An 18,421-nucleotide genomic window follows, 5' to 3' on the forward strand; every position below is an offset into this window, starting at 1 on the left:
GTGCATACACAGCTGCCTGTGTGCACAGACCACAGTGACAGCCTCGTACAGCAGCCGTGCTGAGTCCTGAGCAACTTTTCAAAATAGTGGTAGAGCAGTGTCTTGAGAAAAGAGACCTGGACACATTTACTTAGCCTCTGTGCAAAAGTTGACATTTGCCTCTGAGAGGCAAATCCTGGCTCTGTGAAGCCAGTAAGCACTTCGGTAATAATGGAAATTAGGTCAGGATTTTAATTCAGATTTTACTTCCAAATTTATTTCAAGAAAGATTTGATCTGTGAAAGGTTGAGTTGATAAAAGTGGGCAGGTTTGCAGTTTTCTGTATCCCTGGAACCTGCAGGAAAGCTTTCGTTAAAATCAGTCTGCTTTTATTTTTTTGGTAGCTTGGGTGCTATGTTGTTTTGAAACCACATGAAGCTGAAGATGACACCCATTGTCTTCGGGAGAGTCTCATCATAAGCAAACTTCATAGAGTCTTCTAAAGGTATTTCTACAACTTCAATCAGCTCTCCTTCTTCAGGCTGGCCACCTCCTTCACCAGTTCTCATCTCATCTGTTACTTCTGCATAAAATAATGTCTGCCTAGAACCTGTCACACCAACTCCAGACCTGGAAAAAAAACAGAGAAGGAGTTTTGTTTTAGGTAAGAAGAAGGTAGCCAGGAACTAGCAAAAGAACCCTGGATCCTTAACTTGTGTCACTAAGCAGTATGTCCTGACTCTCTGCTAAAGCAACTTAGAATCTACAAATGCAATTTTGTAAATACAGAAATTGATTGCAGCTTTCATGCAGAAATACAACTGAATACAGTTGCACATGAAATGCGTCTTCAAATATATTCCACAGCTTTGGAAAAGTGTTAGTTTGGAAGGAAATAAAAAACTAGGTTTTGAACTGATGAAGTGTTGTTGGACATCTAGTGAAGCCAACAGAAGTTTTGTCGGCTGGCCTGAACGAGACCTGGACTGTGTGACGACTCTCAAGAGATTTACAGCCCACAGAACGAAGCTTCTCAGAGTATCTCTGTGTTACCATCCTACCTGTGCTTGTTTTTACACAAATAGATTTTTTACAGTTAAGAACATTATGTCCAGTTACACTGGAGTCCTCTACTTGTGGACTTGATTGGTACAGGAAGAGAGAGGCAGCCTGAGAGTCTTTCTCTATCCTTGCTGAACTTTAGCCTTGACCCAAATGGACCATGGTAAGCATGCATGTATCTGAAGTAATCCAGTCTCTCCACTAAATTTGCTGCAATGGATTTAGTTGAGGATATTTTAGATTATGTAGTCTTTCTTCAGCTAGACCACTCACTGTGTATTATACTTCTTATTTCTTAATCCTCTGTTTCCTTAGGACTGCTTCATTTAGGTATTATTAAATAAGGGATAAGTACATAATCCACTCATTTAGTCCTTCCAAGAAAATATTCACATTGTAATCACAACTTCTTCATTTCACATGATTACAAGTAGCTTTTCACATTGAATCTGGATCCAAAGTTCACTGAAACTGTGAATGAGGCATTAGGGCAAGCTGAAAAATTAGCTTCCATGTAATTGCACATACAGGGGATTCTAAGATTCGTAGCAGTGCTGTCATCTCACAGTGAATACCCATACTTACCCAACTATTAGTCAACTAAATCTTTCTCTTAATCCAGCACACATCACGCCCCTCAGCAGGAATAAATAATTTGTCTCTCACTTCTCCAAAAACACTGGCAATTATTTTGATTGGAGAATTAATAGTGATTACTGTAGTTGGTTTCTTACATCAATACATACTCTTTGTGTGTGTGTTAAACATAGAATAGGGAGCCTATCAGTGAATTATTTTCCTAAAATTACTTGTGATACATTCTGTGACTTTGGGCAACTTGTTTCACTTCTCCAGGAGGTGAAACTGAAAATAGAAACTTTACCATCTTGGGCACCTCCAGGACCTCTGAGGGCTCCTATGGGATTTCTTTCATTCTGGGCTCATCACTTCATTTCAGTGTCCACAGTGATTTTTTTGATACATGTTTTAAATGGAACATGGCCTAATAGGATGAAGCAAAAAACCAGTCTGTTTTCCCTCTCCCACTTTCATGGAAATAGGAGACCTCCTTCTTCTGATTCAGTATTTACTTTCCCTAAGGATCTCTTTTCTGAAGCCAGTCTCCTTGGTATTTGTATGCTATTCTGATGACCAACAGAGATGGTTTGCCAATAAAAGAGCCATCCAGGGCTGACAATCATCCACAGACTGTATGTGCCACTGGCACCAGACCAAATGTCTCCTTGGGACTCCCTGTGTTATGCTCCCTTTTCCCTTTCCTAACTGGAAGCTGCTCGGAAGAGTAATACTGTTCACCAGCCGTGCTGCCACTCATAGCACCTCAACTGAAGATCCAGTCAGCAGATAGCACAACACAAATGTGATCTTTGAAAGCAGCAGGAGTTGCACACTGGGCCCACCAGGCCACTTTAATCATTCTGATTTCATTATAAAAGTACTCTAGATTCATCTTTCATCAAGTTGCTATCAGCAACCAGCTCACAGAAGCTGGAATGCCATTTTGTATGCTCACGTGCTGGCTGTTTCTGCTGTGAGGATGATGGCACACTTTACTCGACTGCCTTTGTGCTATACAGTATCTTTTCTTGGTATTATCAGGCAACAGTATATAATGTGAAAATGCATCAATGGAAACGAAATGCTGATCAAGAGCAAACAGATCTATTTCACAATCCATGATGGCTAGCCATTTGAGCTCCAGTCTTTCCGTGAACAGTCTCCCTCAGCTTAGCTACCTTGATACCTGTCACTGACTACTGACCCATGTGCTACCCACTCCTCACTGCAGCTGTGTCCACTGGAAGGAGCCTCACTGAGAGAATCTATTTGTGATGTAATAGTAGATTGCTTGTTTGTGTTTTCATCCCTCTTTTCCTCCAGAAAGGTGTTTTTTTTCTGAAATCAACTGGAGGTCTAGATCTGCTTTTCTGTCCATATAATGATTGCTTGTTCTTCAATTGTTTCTGTGAGAATTGCATTCTGATATCTCTGATGCATGCCAAGTCTGAGCTTCATCTGGGGTGCCCCACCTGGAGAATAAAAATGATCCTAAATTGAGTGTACCCACGCCCACTTGCTATTATGTAAAGGTTATGTACAGAAACACAGAGACTTTATTCAAGAAGCCATCCTGTAAGAGCATTCTGGTTTGATTATTTACAGCACAATCTCCTTTATCACCTGTGACCATTTACTCATGAAATAGCTGCAGCTGTGGAAATCACGGGAGTTAACTTTCTGCACATCTTTCTTTTCTTTAAAGGCAAACTGCTCCTCCAGGTGCTACACTGGGTGATTCGGTTTCTTCCCACTGTAGCTCAAATTGCATGGAGTGATTTTAACGTGCTGTTATTTCATTGCATTTACTCATATGATACTTCTACTACATCAGTGATTCTCTTCTCATGAATACATCAATAGTGGTTCCTACACTGAATACACTTTAAAAGAGGAAAGCATGGGACATCAATGTATTTCGTTTGTTATGTTTCCCAAAGTTATGGCACTTCTGTGCATACAATCTGCCACAGAAACCAACAAAAAATTGTAACAATACATATTCAGAGAAGAACATATCCACATGTTCCTTCTTCCTTATTTGATTACCTAACTTATCTTTGTCTGAAACTTTGCCAGGAGCTAATAAAAACTTCCATATGAGCTATAAATAAAATCAAAGAGTGCTAGTATTAATACTCATCTTATTCTATTCTACTTTCTCTCCCACAAACCACCAAATTTATCATTTATAAGACTACTTCGAATCCCCTCACTATGTATATGGGTGACTTTGGAGACTAGTACATGACACTGTTTTTAAAGATATTAATTGCTTTTGTTTATTTTCTAACTATATGTCCATTTCAATGGTTTTAGAAAGAAACTGAAAGACATATACAGGAATATATTCCAACTCATAAAAAGGGCATATTTCTTATCTTTTTTTAATTGGATATTTCTCCCTCTAAATGCTCTGGCTTATCCTGCCAGTTGATCACTTTTACATGGATCCCCATGGAATGCCCTTTAGTAAATTAAATATTCTCCACATTGCTTACTGATGCCTTTCCCATTTCCAGACTCTTAGATATTAATGTATCCTGCCTGTCCTTATACAACTGTCCAAAAATCAATGCTACTGACATTTTATTTCTCTTAGTACCTTTGATTTTTATAGAAGATAAAAGTTAGCAGCTTTGAAGCTGTTCTGAGCCTCCATCTGGTTGACATAATAAAGTACTTCAACACATACTCTTGGAAAAGATCTATACATTTCAGTGATTTTGGGTACTGGGGCTAGAGGAAGAAAAGAGCAGAAAGGGAGGTGTGTCTGGATGGTAAATAGGCATGTTTTCAGGATGCTTCCAGGTTTATCTGCAGCTTCCTAAGCTTTTGTGCACTTACTTGCACTCTCTGAGTATTATGTTTGAGGAATTTTGATATGCCTTTAATCATGGTAATATTTCTCTTTCTGCTACCTTCGTCCTCTATCCCAAGTCTGTGACATATGCTTTTCCTTGCCCTGGCATTACAAATAAAATGCTTTTGCCATGGTCTGAAATGAGTCACCTATTAACAGATTACAGCTATATTCATTAGCTTTGCATCTGTGGAAATCACAGGGGTCAGCACACCCGGACTGCAAGTGATGAGTTTCACCCTGGGAAAACCACCTTCCCGATAAAGGTATCTCCCCTTGCCACTACCAGAGAGGCTTGGTTTAGGGGAGAGCAAGCAAGGTCTGAACTCACAGCACCAGCCCATGGTGAGGCTTCAGTCTCATTCCAGGGGTTTAGCACCATGTTGCCCAGACCAGGCATGTCATGGCTCATACTGACCCAGACCTACTAAGCCTGGCTTGACCTAGCTGATTGTTCCAGATGTATTTTGATGTGTCTGTATGGTGTGTGACTCATTTACCACTGTGGGACAAATGCAAATGATCTATAAAAAACACAGCTCTGTTTTCCTTGTCTCTTTATCATGAGGATTAGTATCCACTGAGAAGTTTATCGTTGTTTCAATTAACAGCTACACGACTGGCAAATACTCTCTGTGAAATCATTAGGGCTTAAGCTCACAAATCCTGTAACCTTAACAGACAGATTTTTAAAACCAAAACTCTATTAGCACTAAACTTTTAGCACTGCTTCAGAGACACAGAGCAACCTGCATTACCTTTGACAACAGCAAGTCTAAGAATGTAAGCATGTCAAAGCAAGGATACAAAAGGGGTATGGTTTTCTTCACAATCGTAACTTCACTGTAACTTTAACACATCAAAACAAGATTGTATGCCACTACCATATTTCATTTTGAATAAAACACTCAAACACTGTGATTAAATCATGCTATGACTTTCAAAGCTGTGGGCAACACGCTTGTAAGAAAGAGTATGGGAATAGTAGCTATCACAAAGCTTTTGTTTAGTTCTCCCCTTTTAGTAAATGCATGAGCAAATACATAGCACATGAAATAGAGCTCACAAAATGGGCCTTTTCACTTGTCATATCTATGTTCACAAGCATAAAGATACATTACAGACCTATTTTTATCACAAATGGGTAACAGTACCTTACTGCTTTTTTTTTTTTTAAAGTTTAATAGTGTCTAAAAGGCACAAGTGAGACCAAATCCACCTTACATGTTTGCTGATGCTGAGTAATGGTTTCTTCTTCCAAGCAAGACTGTGTGCACACATGTGCAAGTCAGCATGTGTGCACCTTGGTAAACAGGGTTGACATTCAAAGCATCTGTTCAAGGTCAGCTTTGCCTTCTTCTCATGACTGGGCCCATTCACAATTATTGCATTCAGAAATGCTACATATTTAATTTGAAGGAACAAACACGTATGAGAAAGTAAACAATATCTTATCCTCTACTCCTCTGATGTAATGTGGGGAACAAATTGGCTTACTGTGAAGACTTACTAGTTTAACTCAGATTTCTGAGAGATAACAATTAAAAGCTAATAACTTAATTTCTTAATCTTTAACAAGTATAAAACCTATAAACAATCAACATTTACCTGTTCCTACCAAGAGAAAAATAATTTTTTTTTTGTTCTAATCAGACGTAATTAATGTGAAAATTCCTAAACACAATATATCCTTTTATAAGATGTAAGCAGAATGGATGCAGAATTTGGGTACATACTGAATGCATAATTTATGTTTACAAATAAATGTGATAGAAATCTCTGCTACTTATGCTGAAATCAAGATCTATTTAGGCATGCAACATGTAGAATGATGAACAGTGACATGCAGCTCCTTTGTCACTTCTTAGGACCTTTGTACAGTTCTGACATTATAAGCAGCAGGTGCAGGAAAAAAGCAGAGAAGTAATTAACATAAAATTATATCACATTATGCCATCACCCAACAGGTGTACTAGCAGGTGATCTTTCTAATTATAATGCACTCCAACATTTTCAAGGCTGTTATTCTTTCTACATAATAACCTGTGAATACAAACCATTTTTACCCCACTGCACAGAGCCTAATAGCCATAGCACAGTAATTGCAACATCCAATACTAGTTCTGTGAATGCTCTTCTTTGTTATATACTTTTGGAAAGAAAATCAAATGTAGGAAGATTAAAGTAAGTACCTATGTTAATATAGCTAGGCCCTTAAACTAATCCATCTGATTTGTTTTGCAGCAGGGCTGAGAACCTGCAGCTCTTTTTGTATCCAATTCATAGCCAAGAGTTTATTACGGCCTCTGGGAGAAAATAATGATGAAATGAAGGAAAAAGGAAGTTGAACCAGAGCTTCTGGCTCAACTTTATCCTGGTGTGCTCTGAGGTGTTATTTAAGTCCAAACAATTTCATAAACATTCTTTGAGAAGACCAAAAGTTTAATGAACTGAAAGAAAAAATATTTTAAGTTACAATGGCAATAGCAACATCTTTAACAACAATATTGACACTAAAAAGGCATTTCCCTGTCTTGTAAGGAAACAAGCCTCAAGGAAAATATCTGCAAGGACCTCAACTGAAAAACTAACCACAGCTGAATTCCACATGGGAATCAATCTGAAAATTTCTGGGATCTATCATGACAGATAGAAAATTTGTTATATCTGATACAAAAGTCCAAAGTCATTCACTTAGAAAATTTTGCTTTTAGGAAAAAACTTGCAAAATCTGGAAGGATGCTCACAGATTTCTTTTAGAGCTTTCCAAAATGAACAATGAGGCAATGAAGCCTCAGTTTGCAATTATACTACTTTAGTATTAACTTCATTTTATTACTGAACTAAACAGTTCCTTTACACTCGCTGCCTCTACCATCTATGCCATTTTTGACTGAGGCCAGACATACAACTGACAAGAACTCAACACACCGGAAGACATCTAAACATTCAGGAAGCCTCCAAAAGTGGACTAGCTGATGCTAGGATGGAGAGCAAACTTTTGGTAACACCAAATTGAGGTTACTTATTGTACACCAAGCATAAAAGTAAGAATTTGTGCAGCCACAATGAAAAGAAGAAACTCACCACACAGGTGGCAAACAATATAGATGTTTTTCACAACAATTTCTGCCTCTATCTACACAGCACAATGAAGCATTTGCATATAGATTCACCTTCTGAGAGGCATTTTAGTATAATAGGAACAGATATTTCTGCATCTTCAAAGTGTGATTCCTCTGACCTCCTCCATCTCCCCTCTTAATATGTTTTTCTTGTTATCTGCCCCTAGTCCAGTCTCCTTTATCCACCCATGCCATATTGTTCTCCTGCTGCTGGGTTAACTTGTTCTGAAGACTTTCACTCAACTAGTGTGAGTTTCCCAACTCCTGGCTTCTTTCCTGATTTCTCATTGACTTCACAGATATTCTGTGGATCCATCATGGCAATTAAGTCTGAGATCTGCTTAATTCAGTGCCTGACTTCTATCTGATGAGCATCATGTCACAGGAGCTTTGACAGAGCTTAAGAATGGGGTCCAATGGCTTATTTCTATGTGCTTTTGAAATACCTGTAGCAGTATTATAGCTAACCTTTTCTGGTTAGCTGAGAAACACAGAAAAAAAAATCTCCCCAAACCACTGCTGCAGGTCCTGATAATAAATTTTAAAAAAACCACCCCAAACTACTATCTACAGATTGCCTCCAGTCTTTACTGCTCCTACTGTTTGAGGACAGAGCCAAGTTCTTCTTGAACAGTCTAAGTACTTTCCTCACCTCGTTAAAGAGAATCTCCACCACAATGAATGTGCTTTTCCCAAGTCCATTTAGTGCTCAGCCCATGCTTTTTCCCAGCACTGTTCCTTAACCTCTTCTTCCTCTTTTTCTATTTGAGGATTTTCTATTCCATTTTCTGTTCCAAGTTCTCCCTATGCATTGTCCATACCCTCCCCTTCTTAATCCATCGGCCCCAGAACCGTATTGACCTCCTTAGTCAAAACTGTTTCTGCTTTTACATTTGATGCATCTTCTGCTTTCCACATCCTTCTGTCAGGCCTAGCTCAAATCCTGCTTTTATTCCAGTCAGGCAACTTCCTTCTCTTAACCATGACTCCAGAATGAGGTGTTATTGGGAATACAAGACAAACCCTTGCTGTCAGAACAAAGGGTGTGTTAACAGAGAAACCCTTGTTTGCACAAAAGCCTTTTCACTGCATGCCACTCTTGAGTTCTCATCTACACAACTCTAACAGAGTTAGCTCAGTGATTATTAATTATAGTTATCCAGATATTTTAATGTGGCTTTATTTGCAACAAGAAAGGAACAACAACTAATAGATTTGTCAGGAATATATCAAGTGCAGTTAAACAAATATCAGCTGTATTAGGATAACAGGTCTTGTGGACAGGGGCAGCAACACAAAACAACTTGAGTTTATCAAGGCTTTGAACGCTATTGAATGTGACAGTTTCATTAAGAATTAGGACATCATGATATACTTAGAAATTGATGAAACTGTGAAATAGGTGCAAAACTAGTATGAAAATGGCACTCATGGAATGGATATCACGGTCAAAATGGAAATACAAACTAAATAGGATTCCACTGGGGACCATCCTACATTCAGTGTAATTCAGTGTTTTTTTTACAACTTACATGTTGAAATACAGACTGCAGGCAGCAAAGCTGAGAGAGAGTATTTCTAGGAAACTAGAGTTAAATATTAGAATTCAAAACCATCCCAACAGCTTAGAGAAATGGCCTGAAAAAACAGGATGCAATTCAGTAAAGGCAAGTTCAAGTCACTGTGTTCAGGCAGCAATAACAGAACAAAAACAGGCAGGTGAATGACAGTGCAGTACTGCTGCAGAAAATAGTTCTGAGATAAGGGAGGCATTGTGGACCATAAGTCAACAACATAAAGCCCCTGCAAAAGAGGCAATAAACTGCAAATCATCTGTAAGACGAGGGAAATAAAGCTTCTACTCGCTCTCACACTGGTAAAGCCCCTGCTGAAATGCTGTGTTCCACTTCAGGCGTTATTTTTTTAAGAAACAGGAAGACCAGAACATAAGAAGGCAGAGGTCAGCAGAAGGAATGATCAGACAGCACGAAAAGCTTGCTCATAGTACACATGGACACTTCAGAGATCATGCAGAAACCCTCTAAGACATGCAATGAAATGATCAGATGTTAGAGAATGCACAGATAGCAGGATTGTCAGAAATTATTTAAATCTGGCTGAGCCCGATCTTTCAAAGAGGAGCAGTTGCAGATAAGATCCTCCCCAAATTCCTTCCAATCGTGTTCTCTAACCAAACAACTGAAAGAACTGTTAAGATACAAGAACATTTTTTGACCAAAAAACCATATATTTTTTTAGCTCGATGTAAATCATTAATGTTGAGTCAAGCTCAAGTTTGTAGCTACAAACTTTTACAGCTACAGGAATTCTATTCTACTTGTTCTATTTTGTGCTTTTATACAAACACATATGTACATATGCACAAGTATATATACGTGTATGCTCTAGCCTGTCAGTTTCACCTAACCTTATGAAATTCTACAGACAGCTTTTGCTTATAAATCTAGAAGGCACAATTTTTTTTTCAGTAGAACAAACCCTTAATCTAGCTTCAAGGAGTTGTAAAAGACAGCCCCTGTGATTCACTCCCTCCCCTCAACAGAAGCACTGCTCGTTAATCCAGCAGGAAATAACATTTGCCAGGATTGACAGCTGTGGATTTGTATTCAATTTCCAAATTAAAAACCAATGACAGGGCCTAGTTCAATGGAGATGTCAAGCAAAATAAAGTTAAAACCCTGCTGCCTTATCTGTAGAACACAAACATACATGCATTTTAGATAACAGTATTAAAAGCTGGGAAGGAGATATAATGGGATTAAAGATGTGCACAAAATTTTTTTTTCATCCTTTCAACAACTCACATTTTGTGTTGCTCCTCTTACATATTACATATTCTTCTTACTCCTAATATATGTTTCTTAATATCTTAAAATCTGTCTCAATAACTGTTTGAAATCATGCAAAATATATAATGTAAAAGTTTCATAGTCAAATCAGCAAAATCCTCATTATTAACATTATTGTCCATTTCAAAGAAGATTTAATTACAGACCTAATATTATGAAGAGATCCAATGGCACAGGTTCTTGTGCTTCTGCAAAATCATGTTTATGGTAAACCAAAGTACATGTTGGCTAGCTTGTATTGTTAGTTTAAATATTAATAACAAAATGCCTGACTCAGTAAAGATGGGCTATTTTCTAGTTCTGTGACATACTGCTCTGAGAGCCCAATGCTACTTTCCCCAGTTCTAATAGTTTTTGGAAGAAATTACAACAGTATCAGTCTTACTGGGAATTCAATCCCATAATTATGAGTCTATAATATATTTTTTAAGTCTCTGTAAATACTGCTCTCACTGAAAATTAAATCTTTCATATACTTTCACATGTCCATGTTCTCCCAATACACTGCTTAAATAGGGAACGCTAATTTAAATTCAGGTCACTTCAGCAATTTGTGGAGGAAAAAAACAGTGTTTTAAATTACTTACCTGTAAGAAGTGATTCTCCTTAGATCTGTAACGGGAACACGATAGCCACATTCTTCTAAGACTTCTGCACATGCAATTTCTTCTAAAGACAGGTCTGGTTTGTCTACAATGCCAGCACAGAGTTCATAGGTCACTCCCACCACAGCAGGTAAGGGATCCCCTAGATGAGAGAAGCTCTCCTTGCCCTGATTCTGAAAGACTTGAGGATGATGCCTTTCTACTTCACACATGTAAACAGCTAAAAAGACAGAAATGAAACACAGACAAGAAAATAAAAGAAATAATGGTGGTGGAGGAAGAAATGTTACTTTATTCATATTAAATAGAAAACAAGATGGTACACAAACTTTGCCTGAAAATGTATAACCATTGGAGTACTTGAGAGTAGTAAGAAATTCAGATGAGTTATCTGTTAAAATTGAAATTTTAGAGTTTACATCATTTGGAATGAAACCATGCACACCTTAAAATAAAAAAAAAAAAAATCAAATGAGTTCATCAAAGAAATGTAAGCCCCAGAAGCACCATGCAGTTCCATTTGTTGGGCAATGTGAATATCAGGATTTAATTTAAATTAGGCAGTTATCCTGCAGGAAAGGTGGGTTGCACATTATGTACCATGTGCACAATGATGAGTCTTTCAGCCTGTCTACTCAGCTGTTATTTGGAAAGTGTATGAAAAGCATGTATGTTTGTTAAAAAAAAAAAAATCCTCTTTTGAACATATAGTTGCTTGCAGATTCCTATGTGGAGTCTGAAAAAGACTTTTGAATTAATCTACAAACAGCTGCCACTGTAAAGAAGGGCAAATACCAGATTTTAGCCCTTATTTAAGGAAAACCTCTCAACTGATTTCAAAAGAAATTTTGCCTGAGTGAGAACTGCAGGGCTAGATTTTAGCACACAAAGAATCACTATTGACAATTCCACATCCTAGTCCTATCACTACCTGACATCCTAAAAAGTCCCTCCCCAGCTTTCTTGTAGACCCCCTTAAGATACTAGAAGGCCACAATAAGGTCACCTTGGAGCCTTCTCTTCTCCAGACTGAACAGCCCCAACTCGTTCAGTCTGTCCTCATAGGAGAGGTGCTCCAGCCCTCTGATCATCCTTGTGGCCCTTCTCTGGACACATTCCAGCACCTCCAGATCCTTTTTGTAATAGGGGCTCCAGAACTGGATGCAGTACTCCAGGTGGGGTCTCACCAGCACGGAATAGAGGGGGAGAATCACCTCCCTCAATCTGCTGGCTATGCTTCTCTTGATGCAGCCCAGGATCTGGTTGGCTTTCCAGGCTGCAAGCACACACTGGTGGCTCATGTTGAGCTTCTCATCCACCAGCACCCCCAAGTCCCTTTCTTCAGGGCTGGGATTCAGGGCTTCATGAGGGCCTTATAAAACACCCTAAATAAAACTAATATAAAATTTGAAATTATTTTTATTCCATAAAAATATTTTTTAAACTGTAACACAGTTTATGAATAAGTTTATCTTTTATTTCCCATTTTAAATACAAAGAGCTCAAGGGTAATGGACAACTTTTTATTCTTCAAGTTACTGGATTTAGCTTATTATTTCTTAAAACCCTGATACAGAACAAGGCCTCTACAAAAATGTCACATAAAAGTGAAGTGCCACAATGATTTCTCAAGCAATTGGTCTCTGAGGAAGAGTCTACACCCCAGAAAGGTGTGCCTGGGCTCCTTCTGCAATGCTTCTTGTGACACCTCAGAAGTGTAGTAGAGTAAGATCAGCACTTGAAAAGGAATCTTGAAAGGGAGTTAAAACTTTCAAAGCTGTTTGTAGTAGGCACAACTAAGCCTTTGAGATTCAAACAGTTAAGGAATGGAGCCTCCATTTCTTACTTGAAAGACATCACTATATCTCAGTTTTCTTTTTGAAATAGGGCACGAAGGCAGTAAAAAATTTTCTTCTATACAGACATTGAGGCATAGATCCTTGAAGGGCATTCTCAGTCATGATTCCCAAGACTTCTAAAGGCTATTACAATTATCATAAATGACAACTAAGCTCAAAGATCCTACATGAGCTAAATACTCTTAAACTTTTATTCCTTTTTTGTATTGACACACCCATATCAGTAAATACAAAAAGGAACAACACACACATTCCACTAAAGGATGTGGGCATCAAAATGGGATGCAGCTAAGAGTGTGAGGTACAGAAATACAAAACTGTGATTAAAGTAACTGTCATTACAGCAAGCACCTGCCATTCTCCTTCTCCCTCATCACAACTGGGATCCACAGAGATCAAAACCTATATTCCTAGAAGGATTTAATCTGTAGTCCTCTTCAGAGAGAAGTCCTGCAATATGCCAACACTTCAAGCCCAGTAACAGCTTTTCTCTGTAGATAAGGAATAAAAGAAGCTGTATCAGCCACTTCTGAAAGAGAGACCAAATATTAGAATGTTCACCAAGGAGTCAGAGTATAAATTCTGTATCACCAGGCTTGCAAAAGTTCAAACTCAATTTATCTCAGAGATAAGCAATGCCTAAAAAAACAAGCTGCCTGCTAGTATCAGGAAACACAGAGTACCCCATACCTCTCCTGAAGGTGTAAAATTGATTGTACAAGTGATGTACCAGGGGAGATAAAGTACTGGATGGAAAAGCAGCCTGTAGTGTATTGGCTTAGGCACACTCTCTGGAGGGAAACCTATGATTGTCCTCTTCCTTATCACAGGTGGTCAGCTTACTGCAAACATGCTAAGAGTTTAGAGAGCAGAAACTAGAACCAAGAGCTTAGCTCCCAGCACAATCACCCATCCACCAGTCCCAAGTCTGACTGCTCTCTTGTTTTCTGATGGATTATACTCCCTTAGTCAGAAACTGACACTGCATCATCACCAGCCAGTCTCCTCCATCATCAGATGGATATATGATGTGCAGCAGCACATCTATTGCTGTAAGAAATCCCAGAGTGAAAAGTAGAACTGATGTATCTGCCTGCCTTTCTGCAAAGCTGGGACAAGACAGATAGCTAAACCAAACTCATCAAGGGATACCACAGCTGTTAACCAAAGAAGCCTTGTCACATGATTCATACAGGGACACGCTTGATAGCCCTCAAGAGAAGAAAACAGCAGTATGGAATTAGGGGGTAGTGGAGTTTGGCTGACTAGGGAATGTACTAGTTTTCTTTAAACTTCTGATTTCTCTTTGCATCATTTTTGGTATCTTCTTAAACAGAACATGGCTTATGATTCAAATCTTTAATACTATTTATCAAGTCAATGCAAAACCAAACATCACAATGATGAAAGGTCATTATACTTACAGTGAAAAAAGCAGTACTAGTCCTAGCCCTTTCCAGGAATATACTGTCTTATTATATTTGAAAATGTGTGGTCAGTAGGCTACCAAAATCAGCACTGCCTGAGACCTTTCCCAAACAGTCATGGGTGAGGAACTAATATGGAAACTACTATGACATACACGTAATTTTTTTCTCTCTGCTCCTTCCAAATGTGTGACTTTATGATCACTCAAGATGATCTAAGTCCACACTACATTCAAAAATATGGTCCTGTCTGCCTCATCCCAGTTGTATGCTCCTGCCACCCTTCAAGACAGCATGAATTATTTCAAGCCAGTCACATAAACTGCCTAATCCATAATTTTTTTGTTTGCAGCCATGTTAGACCTCTGCTGTGGCTGCATAAGTGTGAGTGCTGCCAAAGGGAATGGGGTGGAACAGGGAGGGATGAATGTCTTTGCAAGCAGCACAGACTTCAGTGAGAAAACCTGATCAGGACACCACACCCTAAGGAAAGGCAAGCACATATGTCACCCAGCACACATGCAGGGGTCATGCCTGAGTGCATGAGTGAGGAGCAGCTGTCTCCTCACAAGTAATGAGCTACCACCTTCTTGGTGTACCTCTGATAGGAGCTAGCAAGGAGAACGTTTCAGCCTTTATTTTTGCTTTGTGGAACAGGCACTAAGGCAGACAACAGTCATGGAATGGAAATACGGTTGTAGCAATATGAGTGATGTCACAGCATGTTTGCAGTCCTGGAACTGCTATGGAGTGCCTGACTGCCCACTGTTCCTAAAGCTTCTAAGCAGCTCCAGCCTCTGGAAGAGTTTAATGCCAAAGCCAGCCCAGTCTTCTGAGGCTGATCTGACACCTTCATATGGATGATGTAACGAACCTGCTGCTGCTCACTACCCATACATGTATGCAAGCATACAAAGGTTTCTGCCTAAGATTGCCTCAAAGAGAGCAACAGCTATATGAGCTGTTTTATTCAGCTGGCAAACAAAAGACATTGAATTATTGATAAACAAATAAACAAATACTTTCTCTTTAAAATAGTGCATATTCATGAGATGCAGTGTCAGTGTAACAGTGCTGCACAACATTGAAGAGCCTGTTAATCACTGACAGTAAGAAACGACAGCGTGACACCACCCTAGAAAGTTTCCTAAAAAGTCTGCAATGAACAGTCTTGAAGTGGTCTCTTAGCAACAGTCAGTGAAATACCTTGTGATTTTCTTTTTAACTAACATGCAGAGAATATGCAATTCATTTTCAACTTCCAGAAAGTAACTATTGCTTTGAATTAAAATAACTGATATAAAAGCTCAGAATAAAAATTAGTATATGAGCCTAAATCCATAACTGGCAAAATGATGCTGTCCACATACTGATAAGAAAATATACAGTCCTGAATTTCCCTCATTTAAAATTCCCAAATATATGATGCACAGTAACACATTTTTTAAAAGAAGGAATAATTATGAAAGAAAAAGAAAGAAAAAAAAGGAAAGGAAAAAAAAAAAGAAATCTTGCTTCTGCACAGAAGCTGCCTACTAAATATTAGATAGATCAAGAAGGATCTTCAAATAAAGGCAATCTATTGTGTGATCATTCTAGAGCTGTTTGTAATTTCAGAGGACAACGACTAGCCCAAAAGCAGAATGTAAGGCTATCCTGATCATTCATTTCATCTGTAATGGAAATTTCCTTGGTTAGAAACACTCACCAACTGAAAAGGTTGGGCTATCGTACAAAGAAACAGAATACAGAACAAAGATTTTTATCACCACAGATACACCAACTTTTATCTGCTAAACTCTTAGAAGCTTGCTTCATTACAGAGCAAAAGTAAGTCTAGAAAAAGAGGATTACCTGGGCGGAACTGCTTCACCACAACAAAGCACTGCCGGGAAGTGTTAAAGATCAGGATTGACACACTGAGGAGTAAGACAGAAAACAAAAGATCAATGCTTTATGATGGACTAGTGCAGAACTAATAAACTTACATCTTGTGAATTTAACTACATAAATACATACAAGATTTATTTCTAAAGCCACAATGCAACAAGATTCTTGTCCAGAATCATCAAGAGGTATAGATACTGGGTTGTGTTTCCAAAGTCCAGAGGAATTTACCCAAACTAAGACACTTGTTTCTCCTGCCATGCAAAGTAAACTGCCAATCAATTCCTTCTTCTCAACGGGAAGAAAAAAAAAAAAAAGGTTCATCTCTAGGAACATCACTACTAGGCAGTAAAATCCTTAAAAATAAACAAACCCCTTATGTCAGTCCCAGACTAGGATAGTCTAAATTTTAGGCATAGTTTAGTCTCATTCAGAGCCAGAGACTTCTGCTATAAGCACAGAGAATCTATCTGTGGGTATTTGCTGAGCTTGGTCCTTTAAAAAGATACCACACAAGCCAAATTTTGTACAAATTTAAACTAGAAGCAGTTTTAATTGCCACCACATCAATGGTTTAAAAGTCACGTTTTAATCTTCCTCCTGTCCCCTTTGGTTGTTTGAAATACATGACACAGGGAAACCTGTCAGACTGAGTATTTGGAAATGCTCTGTTAAGTGTGGAGTACCGATGTTCTCTCCTCATCTAAATTACTCACAGATTTTACTAGTTTACAAAAAAAGAAAAAGCAGACAAAAGTCTCTGCAAAAGCATGTGTGTATTTTGCTCATTACCATGGCAGCATTCTCTCATTTGTTATGCCTCACTGTATGCAACTGGAAAGTTAATTCATTATTCTACGAATTCTACATAGATCAGACCAACAATGGCATATTTGCAGAGTTGAGTCAACCTTTCAACTTTCCTTGTGAAAGAGCTGTATATTTATTTTCAGTATTTGATTTAATAATGAAGTCTCAAGCTGCCAGATATTTGATGATTATTGAAAGTAATGCTGATGTTTATTATAACAATATATAAAAACCAAAACAGAAGGGAGAAGCCCAGATGTTAACATTTATATTCATGGTTGCTATTCTCAAAGACCTGTACTGTATACTGACGGCTTCCTGTCCCAGGAGACATCATTTGCAGGCAATTCTAAAGCAAGTTTTAGCCTTCAGTGAGGCTGGAGGAGAACACTCACTCTGTTTCCTGGCATGGGGGTTCTTTCTGACCTAACAGTAGAGTATCTGGGAGTTGCGGTGTAGATTACTAGAAAAAACGAAGCTAAACCACAGCTTACAACATTTTTAAGTTTATTGAAGTACTATTCGTTGATGTTTTTTCTTTCCCTTTGCATGACAGGCCCTCTCCCCAAAGTGGTACTCCCCAAAGTGTCTGAGGGTAGGGAAAAAAGAATTACTGCTACTGAACCCTTTGGGTTTTGTCCACATGAAGGATGCATGCTGCCTGAAACTGGAGACTGCAACAGTCAAAAGCTGAGGTTTAAGAAAAAAAGTCCCTGAAGCATACAGTTGCCCTTTTCTTTACATCCACTACTCCAGGCCCAGTCTTTCACTTGGCTTGCCTTCTTCAGCATGTCTCATTAAATAACTCATACCAACTAATTAAAAATGCTATTAGACATTATTTTTTTTGGTAAGAGTCAATCACTTGAGATTTTTATGGAACAGATGGGAAAATTAAAAACAATCTGTCAGAATTAGAGAACAAGATCAAATTAAGCTGGAAAGGAGTAGCAGCAAGTTACTACAATTGTCTGCTTCTCACACCATCTTGAGATAAGAGGGTACAGAAATGGCACAAATCTGTAGAACTTTCTATTTAATTACTTCTAATTTTCAGAGAGACTGACAAACAATTTTGAACATAAATTTGCATTTTTAACAAACCACAATACACAAGTTCTAATATTTCTTGTCAGAGTTGGAGAGCCATGGAGAAGATGTTTCAGAATTAGACCTTTTAAGGAGGAGTGTGATGGCATTACTTTTTACTATATTCAACAGTTGTACATCTTTGCTGGCTATTCCTCCAGCAGCTGGACACTCAGGGAATTGCTGATATAAAAGGAGAGATCATTAATGCAAATGCAATGCCACCGAGCCACAGACCTGCACCTGGGACTCAATGAGCACATAGC

At 38.5% G+C, this 18,421-nt stretch overlaps 1 protein-coding gene across 1 annotated transcript in view; it reads right to left on the reverse strand.

The window, feature by feature from the left end:
- Positions 1 to 368: 368 nt before the first annotated feature.
- Positions 369 to 18,421, reverse strand: part of NUDT14 (nudix hydrolase 14) — a 56,973-nt gene continuing 38,920 nt past the window's right edge. The window contains exons 3-5 of the mRNA XM_054400756.1: positions 16,224 to 16,288; positions 11,066 to 11,303; positions 369 to 609 (exon numbers count right to left, since the gene is read on the reverse strand). Of these exons, the coding sequence (XP_054256731.1) occupies positions 369 to 609; positions 11,066 to 11,303; positions 16,224 to 16,288 (544 nt within the window). The remainder of the gene's footprint in view (positions 610 to 11,065; positions 11,304 to 16,223; positions 16,289 to 18,421) is intronic.

The sequence above is a fragment of the Indicator indicator genome, chromosome 4 (genome assembly GCF_027791375.1).
Source record: "Indicator indicator isolate 239-I01 chromosome 4, UM_Iind_1.1, whole genome shotgun sequence".
Lineage (NCBI taxonomy): Eukaryota > Metazoa > Chordata > Aves > Piciformes > Indicatoridae > Indicator > Indicator indicator.